This window comes from Camelus ferus, chromosome 5 (assembly GCF_009834535.1).
Source record: "Camelus ferus isolate YT-003-E chromosome 5, BCGSAC_Cfer_1.0, whole genome shotgun sequence".
In the NCBI taxonomy this organism is placed as follows: domain Eukaryota; kingdom Metazoa; phylum Chordata; class Mammalia; order Artiodactyla; family Camelidae; genus Camelus; species Camelus ferus.
The window spans coordinates 42,640,670-42,664,668 of NC_045700.1; the positions used below are offsets into that span (position 1 = coordinate 42,640,670).

At 41.6% G+C, this 23,999-nt stretch overlaps 1 protein-coding gene and 1 long non-coding RNA gene across 4 annotated transcripts in view; one reads left to right on the forward strand and one right to left on the reverse strand.

Annotated features, from left to right (window-relative positions):
* LOC116663648 overlaps positions 1-6,350 on the forward strand; it is a 74,937-nt gene extending 68,587 nt beyond the window's left edge. For both annotated transcript variants that reach the window (XR_004319906.1, XR_004319907.1), the window contains one exon: positions 6,187-6,350. This is a non-coding gene — a long non-coding RNA (uncharacterized LOC116663648). The remainder of the gene's footprint in view (positions 1-6,186) is intronic.
* Positions 6,351-9,345: 2,995 nt separating this feature from the next.
* The window catches only part of STK39 (serine/threonine kinase 39), a 252,120-nt gene continuing 237,466 nt past the window's right edge, over positions 9,346-23,999 (reverse strand). For both annotated transcript variants that reach the window (XM_032479619.1, XM_032479620.1), the window contains exons 17-18: positions 18,933-18,997; positions 9,346-10,891 (exon numbers count right to left, since the gene is read on the reverse strand). In XM_032479619.1, coding sequence (XP_032335510.1) covers positions 10,817-10,891; positions 18,933-18,997 — 140 coding nt within the window. In that variant the 3' untranslated portion in view covers positions 9,346-10,816. The remainder of the gene's footprint in view (positions 10,892-18,932; positions 18,998-23,999) is intronic.

Below are 23,999 nucleotides of genomic sequence, written 5' to 3' on the forward strand. Positions count from 1 at the left end.
CACATGCGTTCAGAGCTAGGTGACAAAATGCTGCTCTTTGAATATTGTGTTTGCAGGAAGAGTCATCACAGTTGAGTGTGTGGCTCTCCAACCTCACTGTGGATTGGCTTTGGTCAGAGGGCTCCGTTGAGGTTAGCTTTCTGAATACAGCCACCTCAGCGACATCCATTGCAAACTCAAGGACAAAGAGTGAATACAGAGCCTTGACAGCCTTCAGCACAGAGCATTGGTGTAGAGGACTTACCCTTGCTCAATCTGTTAAAAAGTTAATCATTTCTCTGCAACTAAAAGCTTCAAGGTGATTTGATGGAAATTTAAGTTTATGTATCAAGTATCTCCTTGTGTACTTAAGTGCTTATTACAGACTAGGAGTTTCTGGGGATGACATTTTGGGGATCACCCTACATTTAACATATTCTCTCTGATTAAAACCTTCAAAAATACAAACCCTGGCCCACTCAGAAAACTGTCTGGTCTCATATTTTCAAGATTTCTCCTTTAGCAGAGAATTTCTTTTTATGTAGGCTATCAGAAATACAAGACTGGGAGTTAGAAATCTTCAGCCCCAAGGATGATTGCCAGGAGATTAGATCAGGTGATCACTGAAATCCTGTGATCTTTTAAAAAATATATTTATTGAGTCTAAATTTTGAGAGAATTGGTAGAAGTCAGTCATGACATTCATTCATTCAACGATTGTTGCATAATTACTCTAAGTCTTGTGTATAAAGTTATTAATAAAATAGGCATGAGGCTCTTATTTTCATGGCTTAGCTCACTTCACAAGTGCCTAGTTAGTCAGGGTTATCTAGATTGCTGTGTTGGAAAATACTGAGGCTCAGGGAAGATATCAGTGATTGATCAGCCATGTCTACCATAAGCAAATGCAAAGTCTCCTTGCACAAATGGAGCCCAGACACTGATGATTCTCTTTTTAAGAGGCAACCCCAAACAATTTCCTGAAATTTACCAGAGCTCTACCATGTACAGCCCAATATTACATCATTCTTTTAAAACAAGCCTCCTGTCTTCCTGAAGGATGAAAGCAATATCCAAGAGCCAGAAATCATTTAGACTCAGAGGTAATCTCTCTGTGGTAGTGAGCATTGTCCAGGTGATACCTGAAGAAGTTTAACCTTATTCCGTATAGATACCTGTGCCGGTACTGAGAAGTTCAAGAAATACTTGACTGATCCCCAAAGTGGCTGTGGTGATGGACAAGTCAACCCTTTCTCTTTTAACCCACACCAGAGTACCATTCTGTGTTTCACAGTTCCAGGCTGATCTTTTCGGCAATTTGCTACTTGAAGTCTACTTATCTGTCAGTCACTCTTAATTTCACTTTGCACAGCTGACTGTGGTGGTATTACAGACTTCCTTATACTAATATATTTAACAGTTGTATGGCTTTGAAAGGCTGCCAACATAGAGTAGCAGCTGAAAATGCTACTTTCCAGCCAGACTGTCCTTTTCTCGATCAGCCTGCACCTACCATTTGTACTTGAATCTATTTTGGTCTGAATGCAGTCATTGGTTTTCAACAATATATTTTCTCCTAGTGGATTTTTTTCCCCCCATCACATTGAGTAAAGGTCTGTACCAGACAACTTAATATTATAAGCTTCATTTGAAATAGCTCCTATATGAAACTTACTCTTTTCTGTTGAAAGGCAATCAAATGACATTATAATCAATACAGGGAAAGTGCAGACTTATCTGGGAGGCAGTGTGATATGGTGAGGAGATACGTGCAAGTTCAAATTCCAGGACTGCTCTTAACTAGCTGTTGACCTCACAGGTTCCTTCTGTGAATGCCTATTATTTCCTTTAGCTGTAAATTGGACACAGGCATACCTACTTTGCATAGTTATAAGATTAATAGGTAATACATATGAAAAGCATCTGGAATATAGACACTCTGGTTACTATTTTTAGTAATGTTAATATTAAACTTATTTTTGAAATACTTAACTATTCATAAAACAAAAATGCTAGAAATATTAAGGAATCCACCATTTCTAAGACCTGGGTTTTGACCTAGGTCCTAGGAGTCAGTAAGAACACTGGCCGCTTGTATTTACGTTTGGCAAGGATGCATGGCTGGAGTCATTTGCTAGGTGTCTTCCTCTTGCATCTCCCTTCCCCACGCTTCCTGCCTCTCTTCTTGTAAGGAGAGCTCTGTGGAGGAGCTTAGAGGAATGGCCTCTGAGGAGCGCTTAGGGTCTAGCCCCAGAAATATAAATACTTTAAATATTTAAAGACCATGTCCATTAGCTAATATAGGATCCAGAGAAAGTATCTGGAGACAAGCAAGGAACCCAGAGCTGTGGGCTACTTCCTGCAGCCTGAGGACTGTGCTGTCTCCTCAGCCCCTCTCTTCCCACCCAGCAGCTCTGTAAGAGGCTCGAGGGAAGAATCAGAAAGCAGTAAGCTTCCTTTCAGAGCTGTGACCCTCCACCTCTTTTCTCCCCCTAGCTTTATTGAAGTTTAATTGACAAATAAAAACTGTATAGAGTAAAGGCTTACAACCTGATGTTTTGATATGCACATACACTGTGAAATAATCACCACAATCAAGTTAATTAACACAGCCATCATTTTAACTTCCAGTAGGTGAGTCCTGACTCCCTGTACAACCAGTGGCTGAAACCAAAGATCCTAATTAGCTGACTGGATTTTCTCAGACCCAATTCACCAGCAGCTCAACTGTTACAGCTGAATGGGTGGGCCAGTTCAGTCAAGCAGCAAGCGGTTTGTTCCTTCCTCTGCTCAATTAGGTCCCTAGAATGTTCATACTGGAAAGGAAGTTAATGATCAACTAATGAATCCCCCTCAATCTAAGACGGAGTACACTGAGGCTCAGTGAAGCAGGACTTGGGTGAGGTCACTCTGACAGGCAGCAACAAAGCCTGCGCAGAAGCCATTTTGGTTTTTCACATTTTATTATCAAAGAATGTAATTTGTTTTTTATTTTAGTTTTTCAAAGCCATTTAAGATAAAGAAACTGAATCTGTCTTGTCTCAAACAACTACTTCTGATTCTTTGATCTTGGGAAAATCACTTACCTTCCTGGATTTGGAAGCTACATCACAAAGGGCTCTGATGAACATAAAAGTTAGTTAAAATACAAATCATGAATGAGAAGCAAGTGTTACATCTGTGGCTCAGGGGCAGAATTACTAGGAATAATCTTTAGGTCCCCTTGCAAGACTAAATACCTAATTTTCAACGAATAATTTTGCTTGCAAAACTTAGTTTCCTACCCTAAACTGCCTAAACTTCAGGACCCACAAAATCAGAATTTGCCCTTAGAAAGGCAGCTCTCTAAGGGGTGGTGGGAATGCTTTGGAATCAGATTGGCATAGGCTCATTTCTCCTCTGTCACTGACTAGCTGGCTGACCTTGGTAAAGTTACTGAAGATCTCTGTACATCTGTTCCCTCATCTGTGAAAGGCAGATAGTGGAGTCGATGTCCTAGAGTTGCTGCGAGGCTTAAGCAGGGTAAGGCAGGGGAAGTCTGGTTTAGTGCCTGGCCCAGAGCAAACCTGCAATAAAGTGGCTCTTGTATTGTGTAGGAAGGTCGCCTGATACAGTGACTAAGAATTTGGGCTTCAGAACCAGGGATACTTGTATTCAAATCCCTGCTTTGTATCTCAGTACTTACTGTGTTATCTTGGGGAGCTTAGTCGTTCTGAGCCTTAGTTTTCTCATCTTTAACATGGAGTAATAAACCTAGCCCCCAGAGCTGTTTAAGAGTAAATGAGATGATGTAAAGTGCTCATCAGGGCGGCTGCTTTCAGCTGCAAGTAAAATCAAGAATAGTTGAAATAGCTTAAAAAAGTCGTTCTCAATCTTTTTGGCTACAGGCCACAATAAGAAATAGATCTTATGTTGTTTGTTACTCAGCGTACACATACACATTATCACAGGACTGATGTGTGAATCACATTTGATAATGTGTATGCCCAATACTTCATACAGTATTCTAGAACGGGAAAACAGAGTGTGGAGTCTCAATTCAGGCTTTCCCAGTAATAAGCAAAAATAGTATTGGCATCCCAGTGTGTGACATGCTTGTTCTTTTGCTCAATCCTGTGTCATTTTAACTCACTTATTATTTTATTGATGTATAGTTGACTAATAATACTAGTTTCAGGTATAGTGATCAATATTTTTATAGATTGTGCTCCATTTAAAGTCATTATAAAATACCAGCTGTATTCCCTGTGCTGTGCAACATATTTTTGTAGCTATTTTATACATAGTAGTTTGTACCTCTTAATCCCCTACTCCTATCTTGTTCCTCTCTCCTGTCTCCCCACTGGTAACCACTAGTTTGTTCACTATATCTATGAGTCTATGTCTGTTTATTTTTTCGTTTTCTGAGGAACCTCCATACTGTTTTCCATAGTGGCTGCACTAATTTACATTTCCACCAACAGTACATTAGGGTTCCCTTTTGTCCACATCCTCACCATTTGAAATCTGTAGACTTTTTTGTTGTTGTTGAAGTATAGTTAATTTACAGTGTTGTTAGTTTCTGGTGTACAGCAAAGTGATTCAGTTATACAGTGAGAACTGTCTCACATGTTAGATAAGGTTTTGATGTGTTTGTGGCAGGAGGTGAGCTCCACATCCTTCTACTCTGCCATTTGGATTTCTTCCTCTTAGTTTGCTTATTTCCTTTCCAGAATCCCACTGAGTTTGGAGAGAGGAGAAAAAGATGTATGTACATGAAAAATCTACCTAAATGTACTCAACCTCACTCTGATTGCCTGTTTGTTTGTAAACTGACTACACTTCTGTTAAAAAAAGACAGTGTGTCAACTTCTAGTGTACAGCATGTTTCAGTCATACATATACATACATATATTCGTTTTCATATACTTTTTTATTATAGGTTACTACAAGATACTGGATATAGTTCTCTGTGCTATACAGAAGAAATTCGTTGTTTATTTTATATATGGTAGTAAATATTTGCAAATTTAGAGCTCTCAATTTATCCCTTCCCACCCCCCTCCCCTGCTGGTAACCATAAGTTTGTTTACTATGTCTGTGAGTCTGTTTTGTATATAAGTTCATTAGTGTCTTTTTTTTCTTTTTTTAGATTCCACATATGAGTGATATCATATGGTATTTTTGTTTTTCTATCTGGCTTACTTCACTTAGAATGACTATCTCCAGGTCTATCCGTTGCTGCAGATTGCATTATTTTATTCTTTTTAATGTCTGAGTAATATTCCATTGTATAGATATACCACATCTTCTTTCTCCAGTCATCTGTCGGTGGACATTTAGGCTGTTTCCATGTCTTGGCTATTGTAAATAGTGCTGCTGTGAATATTGGGGGTGCATGTATCTTTTCAAATTAGTTTACTCCAGATATATACCCAGGAGTGGGATTGCTGTTTCATATGGTAAGTCTGTCTTTAGTTTTTTGAGGAATCTCCATACTGTTTTCCATAATGGCTACACCAAACGACATTCCCACCAGCAGTGTAGGAGGGTTCCCTTTTCCCCCTGCCTTCTCCAGCATTGATCATTTGTGGACTTTTGAATGATGGCCATTCTGACTGGTGTGAGGTGATACCTTATTGTAGTTTTGATTTGCATTTCTCTGATAATTAGTGATACTGAGCATTTTTTCATGTGCCTATTGGCCATTTGTATTTATTACTTAACACATCTAAGTGCTATTGCCAGGATTGTTCAATACCAAGTTACTCATCTGGGTGGAGGCTGGACCAGAGTATTGTCTCTACCATTTTTTTAAAGGTCATCCTACTTCTTCCATGTTGTAGACTCAAGTTTACTGAACATTCTACCCGAACAATAAACCAGTTCCCTATGTGATAAATTAAAATCTTGGTTTCTCAGGGCAGTGTTCTACATGATGGATAACTACACTATAGGGATTATTACTCTATTACTGATCTTTCTTCATTCTGTAGCAAATTCAAATAGTAGCATAAGATTATAACTTTTAACAATATTCCTTGCCCTCTGAGTTATGAGCTAAATTATACAGGGTCAATAAACCTCATCAGTTAATGATGCTTGTTTTGTAGGTTACAGTTCATGTAGGGGAAGTTTTATGTATCTTTCTGAGCATCCATTAGTTTGGCATAAGATGTACTATATAGCTGGTAAGCTAATTGTGCAGTTTTTTTCTTCTGTTCTTAGGTCCCCAAACTAGCCCTGACTAAGTAAGTTGAGCAAGGCATAAGAAGACAGGTTAAAAAAAAAAAAATCACCATTTCTGGACCGTGCTTTTTCTCTGCGGCAAAATGGCACTGAGGCAATCACTGGGACATTTTGTAAACAGGTACTTTTGACTTTTTTTTTTTTAATGGCTTGTGTATTCCAGTGGAGTACCAGCCCCTTTCTATGGTGTTCTGGGTGTTAATTGATACTGTATCTAGGGCCCCTGAAGGAATCAGTCACTTGATCCTATTTTAAACATTCACCCTTACAGTTCACACACTTTATATGCATTAAGCATTTTAATCATTCTTGGTATTGCACATCCTAAGCAGCAAGCTCTAGGAATTGCATCAGTTTAAAGGAAACACTCTTACGATCAAACTTCCTTACTTGAAATTTTAGTTCATGCCAATAAATAATGGATGTTACCACTTGATAAAACCATTTGCTTATGGCTATTTGGCCTAGTAATAGACCTCTTGAAACTTAGAACCCCTGAAAGCATCACATCATTCTAGGTTTGTACATTCTGGCTGTGAGGGAATGTTCTAGTACCACCCACCCCGGCACACCACTTACACTTACACCCAACCCGCCCTTCAGTATCCTGGTGAGAGTCTGAGTTGAGCTAGGACCTCCTAACAGACTGTACAATGAATGTGTGTAGCAGGAAAGCAGGAGTATATCTGAGTTCCTCTGACTGGACTGTAATGCTGCAGAGCCACTTTTGGATGAGCTAGGAGCATGCTCTCTGCTACAGGAATGGAGAAAAGAGTTTATCTTAAACTGGTAAGATTTTACTGTCACGGACTCAGTGGGCTTCACTAAGCAACATCTTCTCTTACCAAAGACACTCCTAAGAAAAAAGAAAGCCTAAGATCATTTACTGTCAAATGCAAACCCTAATTCTGGGCAAAGTCCTCCACTCTTAATTGGCTCATATTCACCGTATCTGTAATTTAATTAAACTGGTAAGCAGAATCCACAGTTAATTTGTCAGGTTTAACACTAAACAGGCTGCAGGTGCATTACTGAGATGAGGGAGTGAAAATCCTGATATGAAATTTTCCCATGCTATGATCATTGTATATAGGACTAGATTCGGTTTTTGAGGGAATTCTTGCCTCTTCCCGTAAGGACTACTGCTTCGCCCTACCCAGACATGAAGAGACACCATGTTTACCAGCACACAAGATATTTAACACCTAGGAAACTTTAGAAGGATAACTTTTTGAAAAATTTTTCATCACACAGGATTTATAGGTATCTCTAAAAGTTGTTTTACATACAGAAAAAACTCCTTTGTTCATAGAAAAACAGTATGTTGAAAATGAGATAGATAACTTCCTACTGTGAGCTGACCACAGTAGGGGCACATGGGCTGCAGGACAGTTTCTGTATCTGTTTAGGTCAGATACATGCGGGCACTGGTTTTCCGAAGTGTAAATCCTCCTGTTTGTCAAAGCACATGAAGTTGTCCAAATAAATAATAGCATATATCTATGTTTAACGAAGTTTAGGTCTTAGCCAGTGAACAGAATCACAACGTGTCGTATTTAATCGAAAGCTTGATTAAGAGAAGTAGCCCCAGAGGACTGGCCTAAAGGAATTGGAGCCCACTCATTCCTCTCAGCTGTACCTTAGGTCTGTCTGTCTAGACCACGAGCGAGAGGAACTGCGTGGTTCATGCCCTCCGCTCCTTTCTGGCCAGGTTTTCCTATCATAAACCCTACCTCTGGGTCTCCACTCAAAGTACTAGAAAAAGAAAATGTTCAGAACTTGCTCTGTATGTATCAGTGCTTTGAGAAGTCTTAAGTTTCTGAATACATAACTCCAACTTCCTAGAATTTCATCGCAGGCTGCAGTACTAGGAAAAACTGTTTCTCCTAACTTGAGAGGGAAAAAGAAAAAAAAATGAGTCATCTGTATCTGAAAGACATCCCTCTTCACCGTGGGTGGGTTGGAAGCTGTAATCCAGACCTGCGCACTACTCTAGTCATCAAGCGATACGTCATGGTGGATTTCTGCGCCCTAACTTGACACTTGCATTTATCTTGTTAGCCAGTTCTTAAAAATGTTTGAAGTGTAGTGGGTTTACAAGGTTAATTTCCAGTGTACAGCATAGTGCTTCAGTTATATATACATGTATATTCCTTTCTGTATGTTTTCATTACAGGCCATTACAAGGTATTGAATACAGCTCCCTGTGCTATACAGTAGGGCCTTGCTATTTATCTATTTTATGTATAGTAGTTAGTCTCTGCAAATTCGAGATTCCCAATTTATCCCTCAACTCCTCCTTCCCCCACTGGGTAACCACAAGTTTGTTTTCTATGTGAGTCTGTTTCTATTTTGCAAGTAAGTTCATTTGTCTTTTTTTTAAGACTCCACATACAGGTGATATCATACGGTTTTTTTCCTTTCTCTTTGTTAGCCAATTCTTTTTTTTAAATATTACTGATTTATAATCATTTTACAATGTTGTATCAAATTTGCTAGCCAATTCTTATTGATCCTTCATCATAACTTTATTTTTAAATCTTTATCCTAGTATGTGAATGTATGTAGGCTCCTTCAAATACCATTAGGGAAGAGATGGGAATCCGGGCATAAAGTAAAAATAGATATTAAATATTCGTTACTGTATTGCAAAATAAGAGTTCTCCAGTTATTCATGTATGTTTTACTCTGGGTAGAAGATGAGGGTCTTTGCTTGTACTATTTTGTCCACAAGTTGTGCAGAAGAGTGTTAATTTAAGAACATATTGTGGATGTCAGGAAGCCGGGGCCCTAGGAGGCCGGCTCTGCAGACAGCTCTGTCAAAGGCCCTGGAGCAGCCCCTAACCACTCCAGCCTCGGCGCCCACGTCACTAGACCGAAGCAGTTAGAAGGAATTCTCTTGTCCCCTGCAGTCCTGTGGTTTTAATTCCAAGACAGTCTGTCTACCTGGCGTGTGAATGTTTGTCTTTCATTCTCTCCTCAAGCTAATTCAGGTTATTTGTTAAACCTGATTCTCTGTGACCGGATGATGCCTTAGTCTTCCTGTGGGGCGCTTTTCACCAGTTAGTTCTCAGTGGGCGTTTTATCACGGTAGCAGTGCAGGTGCTACCTAGAGGAATGAAGCCATGCGATGCCATCTCTTTGTGCAATGATACACTTTTATTTTCCTTTTACCTTTGCAGTCATCTGTGAGTAACCGTTGTGTAAACAATAGAATGGAATGAAATTACATTAAATTGTATGCAAATGGCTCTAGAACACCTTAACAATTGACAAGGCAATTATAAATAACTTTTCCTTAGTAATATATATTTGCTTTTGAAAGTACATTAAAGAGCTGCCATGTCTAGGGTTAGCTAGGAAACAGCAAATGGTACCATCCGGGAGCCACCTCCCTGAACGTTTAGACTCCAATTTTGAAAATCCTAAGGTTTACTATTACCATAATATATAGTCAAGCAAAGGGCTATTTGGGTTGAAAGTATTCTTGAAACTTAACAGCATTTTACCTTTTGAGTCATTGCACAAAACCCTTTATTATTTTTCATTCCGTCTGGGTATGCTGCAGAATTTCAAGTAAAACACGGATTCCGGTATTTTTCAAGTTTATCGCCTTTGGAACAACAGATCCTCTCACTTCAGGAGAAGTCATATCAGAGGTGGGTACATATTCAGCAATCTAAGAGAATGGCAACATTTTATATAGAGCATCCTAACGTTCCAGTGAAGCAAAACTTACATCTGCCACTTCCTGTAGAGAAAATTTTAGATCTGAGACTATTCCAGAGTAAAGCAGCCTCAGGCACATTTAATATGAAAGTTTGTTTTTTTGTTTTTTTTGTTTTGCAAGGCACCTCCCTCTCCCAAGAGACAATCCGATTGTGGACTGGTTTTTAGGCAAAACAAAAGAGAAAGCATTCTAGTTCCTAATTCAGTCATTTCAAAAATCAGAAGTTATAAGTACTCCAAAGATAAACCTGAAACTTTGTTTAAATAACGAGTGAGTAACTGCAAGAAGCATATAATCAAAAACTTTTTTTTCCTTATAGCTAAGGTGTGTAATGCATAAATATATGAAAAATAAAATTCACAGTCAGTTTTAAAACTAGAATTCAAGTTTGGCTAATAAATCTTAATTTTACAAGTATATTAATTTCTAAATACAACATAAGAGGCAGTATTGTCAGATGTACAATTAAAGTATTATAACAGAAAGAACGACCATGAGAGAAGTAGGCTTCTGATAGAAAAAATTCCTTTTGTTGCCGATAAGTAGGACCACCTGAGTGGGTTTCGGATTCTTTTCTCTTAAGGGATATCCAAATTGATTGCTGAGAATATTAGGTAGCTTTTGGAAAAATAAGCAACAGTCGTGCAGTTGTGGCGTTTGCTTGTTCTCATACAGTGGATTGCTAGGGAATAAAGCAGAAACTCAGTGTCGTAAGTTTAAAAAAAAATTTTTTTTTTATCCCGTTATGTGGAAGCCGGCCTCTTCACAATCCTCTGATTTTGCTAGGGGGCGGCAGGAAGTGGTCAGGGGAGGGACTGGTCAGGGGAGGGACAAGTCGGGGGCGGCATGACAGATCAGGGTGATGTCAAGAGACAGACATCAGCTGACACTCAACTGAGCAAACCCAATCAGCTTCACTTCATCAGGAATCTCCGACCCATCGCAGCCAGAAGCCTGAAAAGGAAAAAAGAAACCTCAGTGCTGGTTGGTCACTGCTGCTTTTTTACCGACTTGTTCCTGTGAAGGCAGATCCAGGCCTGGTGTCTCATCTCTGCCAGCAGACATCCTAAGAATCGCGCTCTTCAGCAACTACTGGGTGCTCACTGCCCTGAGAAGCCCAGTCCTCATGCCATCAAGTACAGAACACAGAGGAGCGGGGTGTATCAGCCGCGAGAACACCGCCGTGCCCACGCCTGCCGCCCTGGAGTTGTCAACGAGTGGCGTGATTTCAACAGCTAGGTAAATGAGCTCCTTAATAACTTCTAAAAGAACATTACAAAAATGAGCAGAAGAGCTTTAACAGGTCACACAAGGGTAATTTGTTTTAGCAAAATCATCTGTCAAACTGGCCAGGGGAAAAAGTGGTCACCAACTTAGTGGAATGGCTCATGACAAGGTTGTTTAATACCAGCAAGTAATTTTTACAGGAAATGCAGTGTACCAGATTTTTCTTTATAATGTAACTTGTAATAATTTAAGACTTATACATTACCTAAAATTGGCCCAAGTTAGTGTGCCAAATACTTATTTTAAAATCAAAAGAAACTGGCAATAAGGCATTGACCATCAACCCTCTCCCTGGTCCTAGTTCATAAATTCTGTTTTTTTAACCTCCCTCTCCTGCACACAGAGTACTCGGCTCACCACTCTACACTGCCTCTTCACTCTCAGTGCATACATCAGAACCAACCACACGTAAGTACATTATGTAAGTACAAGTGGGGAGAAAACTGAATACCTGGGAATGGGCAATTATCGACCGAAGAGCCCTCCACGCCTCTTCTTGGCCTAGTTCCTGCTAAATTATTGTGAAAACAATTAGCTTCCTGTGGTAAAAAGCCCTTTCCAATCATCACACTGTATCTGCTTCGCACCGCTCCAACAAACAGTACCTAAACGCAGGCCTTTGCCAACCCCAGCGTTTTCCTTTAAAATAAGCAGCTAATTAGAACCTACAACTTGAATATTTTACAGTAACATTCAGTGTGAGTAGTTATGCTTATGTAAGAAAACCCACAGCCTACGGAGTAGGAATATTAGCTAACATTTAAATAATTTACTTTGTGTGTCTCTAATGATGGCTCTCGTTTCACTTGACAGGTAAGATATTCAGTAAAGGACCGTGTTCACCGTTTGCACTCCTTCCCTTGTCACTAAGAAGCTGCGAAATTCCCTGGTGGGTGTCTTGTCACGTGGACACTGTGATATTTACCACCCCCACCGATTTTCTCCTCCTACTTACCACTGTTTCTTCATCTGTCTTCTTAAACTTTGCCTCTCTGCTTGTAGCTGTTACCAATAACGTCATTTCCTCAACCCCTTGCTGGGGGCAGAGACAATTTGTGTGGACAACTGCCAAACATCTGAGGTCAAACTTCCTGCTGCTGTCGACAAAAAGGTCAGCCCAGCAAGTGTGAAGCCCATCAGTGCCTCTGAAATTTGGCAGTGTGAATAGCAGGGGGTTAAAATGATGAGAAATAAAAACGTTACACCCCTCTAAGGAAGGGTCATGGGAGTGAGCATTTATGAGACTGGGTAGTTAAACCAGCGACTATGCCAGGAAACAGAACACTGGATGGGACACGGCCTCCCCATGCAGTGACCCCAAAGCAGCCCAGGCGCTTTGGCTTTGCGTCAAGGCACTCGGCTCTCCCTTCCCCAGCTACCTCGCTAGCGCTGTCTTAAGGCTGAATCCTTGTCTCTCTTTGGCCTGCAAGACACAAATGAGGGCAAATGATGCTGAACTCTACAGAAAAAGGGACCAGAGATCCTTATGATCTCAGGATCCCTTTACACTGTTACACATTTGGAGTTCTTGATCATTTTTATGTCTAAGTATTAAATATACTCAAAAACATAAAACATGATGTAGGTTGTAATGACATCTAAGAAAATAGAAGATTTTCTAAAGTAGTCACATAGATTCATTAACCATTACAAAAACAAGCCCAGTGCATGCTAACACATAAAATCTTTGTGAAAAAAAGGTTTGCTTTGGGAAACTGGTTAAGAATGGCCACTGCTTTGTATTTTTACCACACTGTTTAATGTTTTGCTGGATTTTATCAGCCCTGCATCTGCATTCACTCTCTTGCTTTGTTTTCCTTGCACTATGTAAAGAAAATCCAGACTCTCACAAATCTGTAGCTGGAAAAGGGAAGAGCATTTTACTAGCCTGTCTACATAACTGTGTCAAAACTTGCCAGGTTTTTTTTTTTTCTTAAGGCTTAGCTGCAATGTGGAATGTGAAACCATAGTATTGAACTTTTCTCAACTCTTACTAAAATCCATTGGTCTGTTTTGCACTTGGAATGGCTTTTTCAGCATCACTGCGCTATTCAGACCTTGCAAATCTTGACGTATTTCATTATATAATATCAACAAATTGTATTTATTAATCTTACCCATCACCAATCTCATCAGAAAAGCCTCAAGTACTGAGGGTCTGTCAAGCTCGCAATGGCAGATACAAGTTCTAAAATCCTATTTTTGCTTGAAAGCTGAGACTTACTAACAAATATTGTCAGTTTTCCTTAGGATGTCAGGATTACTTGGTTCATTTTGGAAAAAAGTCTGCCAAATCCCTAGTCTGAATAGCCACTGTTTGCCAGTTCTTCCAAGTGAAAATGGTGCTCCATGGAAAAAAACAAAGGGCCAGTTCAAACAGTCTCACTTGTGCTTTTCCTGGCGACAACCCTCATGGTTAGTACTGGAGCTGTGTTTCCCACTTCATCAGTCACAATGTTAAACAAGATATGTTCTCAAGTAGGGATTTAATAGTAGTGTTTCATGGCTTCTTCTTAAGTGAACTGGCTTTGTTTGCATTTTAGTCCATCACCCAGTAAATGAGTGCTCTGAAGAAGATGCCTACCAGTACAGGTGGGTGTTCCTGCCTTGATTTGTGCCAGCATTAGTAGCTGTAACCACAAGGGCCTCTACACCAATGTCAACACAATGGAAAAGGCCAAGTAACATCTCAGTATTATTATAAAAAAGTTTTGACATTCAGGATCCCCTAAAAGGGTCTCAACACCAGAATTTCAGGACCAACACTGTGAACCTTAAAGGAAAATGTATACATGATCAGAAACTTACCATTACCCCACTGCTCTCACTCAAGTGTCTGTACTCTGATGTCTGAAAAACCCCCACCTGCTCACCCCTCCTGCCAGCCCAGCAGGTGTGGCCCACACCCCGGGGAGGAGCTGAAGACGTGGCTGTCCACATCAGTCTAAGGAGTCCCTCCACCGCCAGCCTGGGTGCACTTTGGAAGCACCTGGAGACTCTGAAAGTAGCCCCTGCCCACCTCCATTCCAGAGGTGGTGACTGAAGTGGTCTGGAGTGTGGTCGGGGCTTTCCTGACCGCTCCAGCTGATTTACAGGTTCAGTAGTTTGAGAACCTCTGTTCTACCCTAGTGCTTCCCAAGGCATGAACCTCCCTTTCCTTTAGAGCAGTGGCTCGTGAACTTCAGCATCACCTGAAGAGCTTGTTAACAAATTCCTGTGCCCTGTACCTCAAGATTCTGATTCCTTAGGCCAGGGCCCTAGAATTCACATTTTTATCACGTTTCCAGGGGAAGCTGACACTGTCCATCTGGGGACCACACCTGCAGAAGCACTGTTTCCAACTGAACAGGAGAGTGGCTACGTGGACCATCTTGAACTGACAGTTTCAGGACAGAGAGAAAGCCAACACTCTCAGGTGCCCTGGCTTAACCTGTACTTTGGGAAATGCCTCCTTTGTCACACAGCCTCCAACTATAGCTAAGCTGAAAGACTCTAAAAATAAGGCCCTTTAGTCATTAATTACCAAAATGCTTATAAAATTTCCATCCACAATGCATGCTATTATACTTCAGTAACTAAAATCTAGAATGCTCAAGTAAATGTGTCCTGACTGGATATTAATTACATGTTCAATTGACCCTTGAACAACGCAGGGGTTGGGAGTGCCAATCCTCCAAGCAGGCAAAAATCCACATATAACATATCTGGCCCTTCTTAAAGGAGGTTCTTCTGTCCCCTGGGGTTTAACTAACCACGGATTGCTGGTACTGTGGAAGGTATTTATGAAAAAAATCCACGTCTAATTGGATCCGCACAGTTCAAACCCATGTCGTTCCAGGGTCAACTGTACGTACAATTTGTATTCTATCTTTAAGGACATATTAAATATTTTCTATTTTCACTAACGCAGTTTCAGAAATTCCATGTAGAAAGCTGCGAGACTCACCTACTTTAAAAAACTGCCAGGTAGCAAATTAAAAAATGCCTTAATAAACACTGATGAAGACTGGTCTCGAGGCTTACAACGATAAAACCATACTGATATGTCAAACCCGAAGCACGTAATACTTGAGCTGAAATGCCGTCTGTGCCTGAACCACCTTGTTGAACGTGATAAGAAAGGTTTCTGATCTCCCTGCTCCCAGCCACACTGACAACAGAAACCAGACTCCACTTACCTGTCAAATGATCCTAAAGATCTCACTGGGTGGAGAAAAAAGTAAATGTACTTCTTTAAATAGCCAATACCCTTACCCCTCAGGCCACTGTTTCTCTTACACAAGCAGATATACAAGATTAGAGACACCTTGTCAAACCTAAGCCATGTACATCTAACAGCAGCGGGAGCGGGAAGAGGAAAGAGATCGGAGGAGCCATCTGCAAATGGACTGATTCCCAGCCTCAGCCCAACACAGGAATCACCAGGGGGCACTTTCAAAATTCCCCAAGCCCAGGGAAACAATTACACTGGAATGCCAAGAACAATTACATTAGGCTATTTTAGTAATTTCCCAGCTGCCCCACCATCCCTTGAGTGAGACCGCTGTGCCGCGAGGTGAAGAATCACAGCACCAGTGGCTCTTTAGAGGATTTTTAGGCCCCTGACATTCTCCTTTAGGAAGCAAAGAAAGCGCTGTGATTAAAATGATGAACAGCTGAGAGAGAAAAGGACTATGCGCAGTTGCCGCTTAGGAGGAAAAATGTTTCTGAAGTACCTTGATCTTTTATTCTTCGGTAAAATAACCAAACTGATGAATGAAGGCAAATGCATTGGAATTTCTGTGGTTTTACCAGGATGCTAGTGTCCTCTAGAAGATTAAGCCAACAGTTCGAATGAGCTCTGTCAAGTGGATCTCAAACTGGCCAGCAACTGACGACCACAAAGAAACCCTCTCAGGTTTTAACAAGGGCTGGATGGAGAGTAAAGGGACAGAAATAGGAGGTCACGCCTGAGTTTGGCTTTATTTAACATCTTTTAACTATTTTTAGGGGAGAAGCCATCCATTTCCACTTACTGAGAATGCCACACATTAACCTCCTCAAGCTGTAAGGGGCAGGAAAAACTTGGAAAGCTGCTCCCGCACGTCTCCTGGGCCAGACAGGCCAGTATTACTCACTGTGCTTAAAGGTCCAAAGGAGATCTGGTCAGCCAGTGTAAACATATCCAGTCATCCAAAAGGGCGGAGCCACTAAGCAGCAGAAAACTGTAGAACCACGGCTGCTGGGTCCTGCCTCTAAGACTGAAGAGCTGTGAAACATATGGGCTGTGATGCCAGACGAGCGCTGAACCTGCGGCTTCTGTTCTGTATGACCCCGGGCAGGTCAACCCCACAGGGCCTCCAATTCCCAAGACAGAAAATGGACCTAATGACGTCACCATCTTGTGGGATGGTGAGGACTACAGTCACTGAGATGAAGAACACCTGCACTGCCCTGCAAACCGTGGATGCACAAGAAAAGCAGTGATGCTTGTGACTTCTGCAGGCAAGGCCAAGGAACTTTAATACACTGTAAAAAGAGGGCATGGAGCAGCAGTCACAGTCCTAATTATCTTACATGGATGGAAACAAACAGGAAAGATAATGACGGCTGAAGTTTTCCTCAATGAGGTTTGCACTATTCCGATACATTTTCATGATCATCAAGTCCCTGCTATGTGCAGAGGATGCAAGATAGAAATCTCTGCCCCCCTCCCCACCCCAGAGCCTCTAGATGGATGAGAGGTACAAATAAGATTCTGCACAATTTCAATACAACATAACCTTCGTCGGGGAGAATACGGGAGGAGCACTGAGGCCAAGGACTGATGTCAGAACAAGCTTCTTGGGGAAGTGAAATTTAAGCAGAAAACTGGACACTGTGATGAGCAGGCCTGGAAAAGCTGAGTGAGGATATTTTAGTAAGAGGAAAAGGTTCACAGGAAGGGCTGGCAGATGAAAATAGGAGAGAACTAGAGAAAGAGGGAGGCAACAAGTTGGGGGGGGGGGGTAAAGGAAAGGGAAGCAGGACTTAAAGGGAGGTCTGAGCAGGGAGGACTTCCTTAGCCACGCTTAGGGGTTGCATTTCAGAAGAGGACAGTGGAGAGCCAGTCGAGTATTTGGAGCATTCTGGAATTAAGGAAGAATTACCCCAGCTCTAGCCTCAATGTGGTCAACAGAGGTGGAGGCTGGCAAGTTACAGGCGGGAAGATGAGTTTCAGAAGATGAGCGGATCCTGGTAATGCGCTGGGAACGGGGGTGAAGAGGAGCACAGACTCAAGAGGGGGAATCCAAGGGGTTCTTACTGCTTATCTAGGGACCGTGCGGGGGCTGTTCTCACAAAACCGTCAGTAGTTTGAAGGGCCAGAGTTGCTACTCCTGTTTAGTAGGTTAAGCAGGTTTAGGGACAATGGGAATGGGCACCATGGAAGTTTCAGTCTCTCAGTTTACAGGTTCAAAATCAGGAAAATGTTCTGGAGGCAATATGTTGTAGCTTTTTAACGGTATAAAAAAGGAATAAAGGAACATTAACATTGGCTTACAATACAGCCAAGGGGTGCCATTTTCTCATCAGTACCTTCTCACAGGAGTGAAACACGTTCACAGAGACGCGGGTGAATTTAGAAACATGACAGAGGCAACAGATGCGTCCCAAGCTAGAAGATGAATTTTTCAATTTGTTAATTTATCTGTGTCTAAAAATGTTCTTTTATCTAAATGAACTTCTTCACCTAAATTCTTTCTCTGAAAATCTGTTTTTCTTTTCTCACCCAGCCTAGCCCTCCAAAAATAGATGAGAAGCAAGGCCCAGAAAGTTAATTAGCACCAGGCTCACATTTACTGTTACTCATCATTTAGCGTTTTTTGGCCACACAAGTTTTCCATTAAATTTTTTACAAGAAATTAAACAGACAGGTCATCAGTATATGTTGTGCACAGCAAAGCACTGGCCATCTCGATCCTAAATTGCCTGCAGCGTTCTGACTGGTCCTTGATGAGATAAAATTTTAAGATGAGTCACTTAATGTGCTGTTTGATAAAACTTTCAGGAAAATAGCCGCTTTTGGACTACTTGGACTTCTCTCCATTTCTGGCCATGATCTCCATCTCTTGGTTTCACAAGGATCCCAGAATGCTCCGTATCTGTATCTCTGTGGCCACCCTAGTTCTTTAAATTTAAAACCTAATAGTGCAGAAAAACTGCTGAAATATCTCCTCTCTCTGAGAATCTGTTCCTGTGGTTTGAATTGTGGAGTTAAAATGTTATGTCTTTGTTCACTAGCCTTCAGTGAGCTGTTCTACAATTGCTCCCAATTAATTAAAACATTTCTACCACAATCGGCTTCAATTTTTTAAAGTTAGAAACCCTGACTTTCACGTCAGGAAAGCTTTAGTGTTGTTTGGAAGGAATTCAGTTTAATTTTGTCTTTCAGGTCAAGTTACCATACAAACCGGGGGCAAAACGGTACAGGCTTTAAAACTTCTCAAATGGCCACTCTTAGTCAAAGGTATGACGGTAAAAGAACAAGCTATGCTCACGGAAGAGGAGATTTCCGAGTGTGATCAGAAAATGCTCCCAAATGTTGACCAGGCAAATGACGAATGCAAAATGGGTTTCCAAAGAAAACAACACTGGCAGAATTACGGAGTGGGTTATCATATTACATTACTACTCCCTGCTGGCGCAGCATGGCAAAATATTTACCTTCATTCCATAGCTTTCCACTTACCAGCTTAAATGTCAATGTTTTTAAAGCTTTGGGATCATCTACAATCTTCTGTAAATTAGCAGCCACTGTAAAATATAAACATGGAGAAAAAGTGTCCAAATTATTTCCAATAACACTGAATCTTCACATAGATGATTCAGAAAAGTTGACTAATGATGCAGTAACTTGCAAAATCATTTCTTTCACAGACATTACAAAGTCCATATAAAATTACTCTCATAAAGACAGTTTCTACCACAACTTACATCTTCAGCACATCTGAATCGATCACTCCACGTTGACCCCGTCTTTCAGACAATAAAATGAGAAATGACTTGCTAATGGAAAGTAGAAAGGAGAGCAGCCCTCAGTGTTTCTTCCCACCATGTGGTTTTTCTCAACACAATACGTTAACAGATGTACAAGCCAGGAGAGGGCAGTACAAACAAAGAGGAGAGGTATTGCAAAGAACCGTTTCTCTAGAAATAACAGGTCAGCACATTTGAACTCCTGTCCCTATAAATTTGCTCAATTCTGTGTGCCAGTTTTTATCAAAGCAACAAGATACAGTGGGTAACCTCTACAACTCAGGGACATGGTTTAGTGCTTTCAGAGCACAATGATCCGTCAAAGCCGCGAAGGACCACCTGGAGCGACACCCGAGCCGGCTGAACAGGGTCAAGTGCTAGAGGCTGTCTGGGGCTCAATAGTGAAGGTTTGTTTTTGTGTTAGCCAGATCCATCAGAGACCCGTCCTGCTCTCTGCACTGCCATGACCAGTTTGATGTTCTCCCAGAGAAGTCAGCTTTTCCTGCTTTGGGTATTGTTTACGAATAGAATTATCAAGAGGTGACGATGATGGAAATTTAACATCATGCTCTTTCCACATCTAAACGTAAAGTATAAAGCACTGAAAGTCAAGTAGGTGTTACTGGTCAGGGAAGGAGAAGTTACTATTGAAGAAATTAAGGGAGAGAGTCCCTTTTATCATTTTTCTTTTTCATGGGGAAGATCACCTGCTACTTCAGTAAGCAGACATCTGAAAAGTTTTCTGAATATTCTGATATAAAAATTTTGGGGAAATAGTAAACATACAAATATTTTGAGAAAAGTGTTTTAAGGTGCAAATTTGTAAGAAGAAAGAAATCTGTGCAAATTTTATTCTTCTCTAAGGTTGACTGAAAACCACCTAGGTACATGGATTTTCGGCAGATTAGTGTATTGCCTTTAATCCATCTGCTGCAGAGGAGAAAAAAATGAAGATTACATACTCAGTATGGCCTATTTGTCTTCATAAACCATAATTACAAGCACCATTTTATCTTCATCTGTTGCCCTCTTAATACTTCCATTCTGAGTAATTGCAAAGTTTCATTTCTGTTAAGACTACTCTCCCCTCATCCTCTTTTCCTCCTCCTTTTTTTTGCCCACACAAGCAAACACACACACACGCACACCCCAGGTATATTCCCCAGGCCACTAACCTCAGTATTGTTATCATCACCAAGCATCTTCTGGCCTCCTCAACAGTTTCCTGAACTTATCTGAGATACTAAACTCATCATGTAATCCATGAAAGAAACAATGGCTCATGGAGTGAAAAGCTCTGCTGGGAAATTTTGTCCCCAAAAGCCAGGATTTATTCTGTCAGGGCATTCTGACTATATGCAAATTGCAGCAACTGAACACAGTCACCGTTTTCTTAAAGCACAAAACTGTTCTAATAGTTCCTCTGATTTGGGCTAATTTCATGAGCGACCATAAAGTCTTCATATGAATTTCAGGACTTTCATTAGAGTCTCTCAGTTAATGTGGATGATTTACTGCCTCGTTCTGGGTCATCTATTTCCAGCCTGCTCTCTAATGTTCCGCCAAAAGCAGAGCTCTGTCCTACACTAATTCACAACCCTGTCTCTGGTGGACACGCGTATGTGCTGGGGCCCATCTCCAGGGAACACGGTGGAGCAAGTTGTAGACTGGAGGGCGAGACTGAGCTGCGAGCATCTTAAACAATCATCCCAGAAACCGCAGTCCCCAACTGTGAATCCTACACCTCAGGGACATTAGAAATTAAATTCTGTCTTCAGCTCAAAGCAAAAATAGCAAAACTGGCCACTTACCTGATTACTTATCCCAGCTGCTAGGCTTACTTTCAATTTAGTTGATTCTGATTTGTTGTAAAGGGCTATAAAACAACCTTCATTTAACTGACATCACATAAAATTCAGGCTGATGCTAATTTCTTCTCCAGTGGCAATGCTCATTAAAAAGATGGGTGCCACTGCTTCCTCCCTTCTCCTAACTGTGTACCTGGGTTTCAAAAATAAAAGTGCTCCTTACCTGGAACGTGAGTGGAGAAGGAAGGGCTGGGTAGGGCTGGTGGTTACTTGAGAGTGTCTCAGGTGTGTGCTGATAACACTGAACTTCCTGTCTTAAGCTACTCTGGTTTCCAAAAAATATGGAGCTTCTGAACCCTGCTTACTCAGTGGCCATCAACTCATTTCTGACGGCCCTTGGCTTTCCCAGATAAAACTCTTTCCTCTAGTTTCTGATGTGGACCCTGTGTCACCTTCCCTGGACTCGTCCCTCCCCTCCTCCCCGGCCCACTGTCTTTGGTCTCGGTGTTTTCTGTCTCGTGGCCACTTAAGGCAGAGATAACACTCACTCAGGCCCCAGGACCTGGGGCCCCCTGATGCCTTTGCGTGAGCAAGCTAATCTTTGCTATTTCTGTGTCCCCGTGCCACGCTTCAGGCTTGAATCCCTGGCAGGGCTGGAAGTTTGTTTGCTCTTTTGGAGGATAACATCTGGCCTAAGGTACCATCAGTACTGTGCTCTACGAAGCTGGAATGATAGTAACGGCCAGGTGGGAAAGGATGCTAATGCTCATTCCCTCCCTGAATCTAAACAGAGAAGGGGGGCGGGGTGAGCTGTCAGACGCCAGGCAGCGGAGCCGACATTTCTTTGGCAAACTAACTCAGGCATTCTCCAGACACTCTTTTTCTCTATAAACTTGTACTACTCATCTGCACACTTTGACATTTACAAAAAGTAACAGTTAGAGCATGACTATTTACAGTCTGTGTTTGTACTCGGAGGGATTAGTCAAGAGAAACAAGTTTCTCCCCACGGGTCAGTGTATTTCACAAGAAGCCCATATAGTCCTGATGTTCTAATGGAGGTGAGTTACTTAATTCCAGCTATTCCCAGACAAAAGCTGTGGGGAAAAGCACACCAACGGACACCAAGTCCAACGCATTCCCCTAAAAAGAAATTCTGAGCTAAGACCGAAGCGTAGACGTGGGTTAACTGATGATAACATCACAGTATTTCTTCAGAGATGCATCTTGTACACCTCATGGTTGCAGAAAGGCAGTGTGAGATCGCAAGGAAAGAAAGAGACGTGGGTTTCTCACAGATACTGCTGTAGCACTCACGCAGAGTTACGGCTGATGCACACCTCGGTTTGGGATAAGATACAAGAGATCTGCCCTATTTTCCCCAAATATCCGGGCTCTTATCTTCATGAGATGCGGTGTAGCGAAGGGTGCAAGAGTCCGAATTCTCCAGCCGGAGAGCCTCGGCTTGAGTCCTGCCTAGAGCGGTGCAGCCCCATGGACCTGGGCATGGCTCCTCGGCCTCTGTGTGCTGTGAAAGGTGAATGCTGACGGTGCCTACCTACAGGGCTGTTTGGAGGGCTGAGCTAGAGTGCTCAGAGTCCTGCTTGATGTATAGAGCAAGTGCATAATAAATACCAGCTTAACTACCTCCACCGTGGACCACTGCAGAGCTTAGCTGGTTTCCCTGCCTTCAGTCTTAACTGCTCATGAGCCCTGTTTCTCACACTCACCAGGTACCTGGAGAATTTAAGTCATAAAATGGAACATGTTGCTTTCTTAACAAACCTTCCCATCAATTTCAGGATAAAGTCTAAATTTTGTGGGTTTTCTGTCTTTGTTTTTAAAGTCAGTTTATAATGCCGTGTCAATTTCTGGTGTACAGCATAATGTTGTACACATACATATATTCATTTTCATATTCTTTTTTCCTTATAGGTTACTACCAGATATTGAATACAGTTCCCTGTGTTCTACAGAAGAAACTTGTTTATCTATTTTATATATAGTAGTTAGTATCTGCAAATCTCTAACTCCCAATTTATCTCTTCCCACCCTCTTCCCCCCAGTAACCGTAAGTTTGTTTTCTATGTCTGTGAGGCTGTTTCTGTTTTGTAAATAAGTTCATTTGTCTTTTTTTTTTTTTTAGATTCCACATATGAGTGATATCATATGGTATTTTTCTTTGACTTACTTCACTTAGAATGATGATCTCCAGGTCCATCCATGGTGCTGCAAATATTATCCTTTTTTATGGCCGAGTGGTATTTCATTGTATAAATATACCACTGACTTCTTTACCCAGCCATCTGTCGATGAAGCCCACGTTTTTAATGTGGTCCATCAGACCCTCCACGATCCATCCCCAACTACCTCTCTCTCTAGTTTATTTTTCATCATTTCCAACCCCAGTTTCCTCAGAAAAGCTCTGTAACCCCCATTCTCCTCTCCCTCTCTATCCCTACTCTCACCATTGTGTGCAAAACTTCTGTTACAGAGCTGATGTCCCCACTTAATTAAGATTCTGTCTCTGATAACCCAGACACAATCTTAATTCATCTCTACAAAAGGTGTATCTTGGAAATATATCCACGTGGATACATACACAGAAACTGACAGCAGCTCACCACCTCCACTGCTGCTGCACCAGTCCAGCTGCCATCACTTCATCTAGAGTGTACAGTAACCTGCTGTGTCGCTGCTTCCATCCTGGTCCCTCAGGACTAGCCTCCACTCAGCAGTCAGGTGCGCCTTCTGTCATCAGACCACATGACTTTTCTATTCAACCCTCTGCCCCAACAGCCTTCCAGAGTAAAAACCAGTCTCTCCAATGAGTAGGCCCCCCCCAGTCCAGGTCCAACCTCATCTCTCACCATCATTTCTGGCTGCAACTGCTCCAGCCACAACAGCCCCCACGCCCATGCTGCTCCCTAAGCATTCAAAGCAGGCTTCCACCCGAGACCCTCTGTACCTGC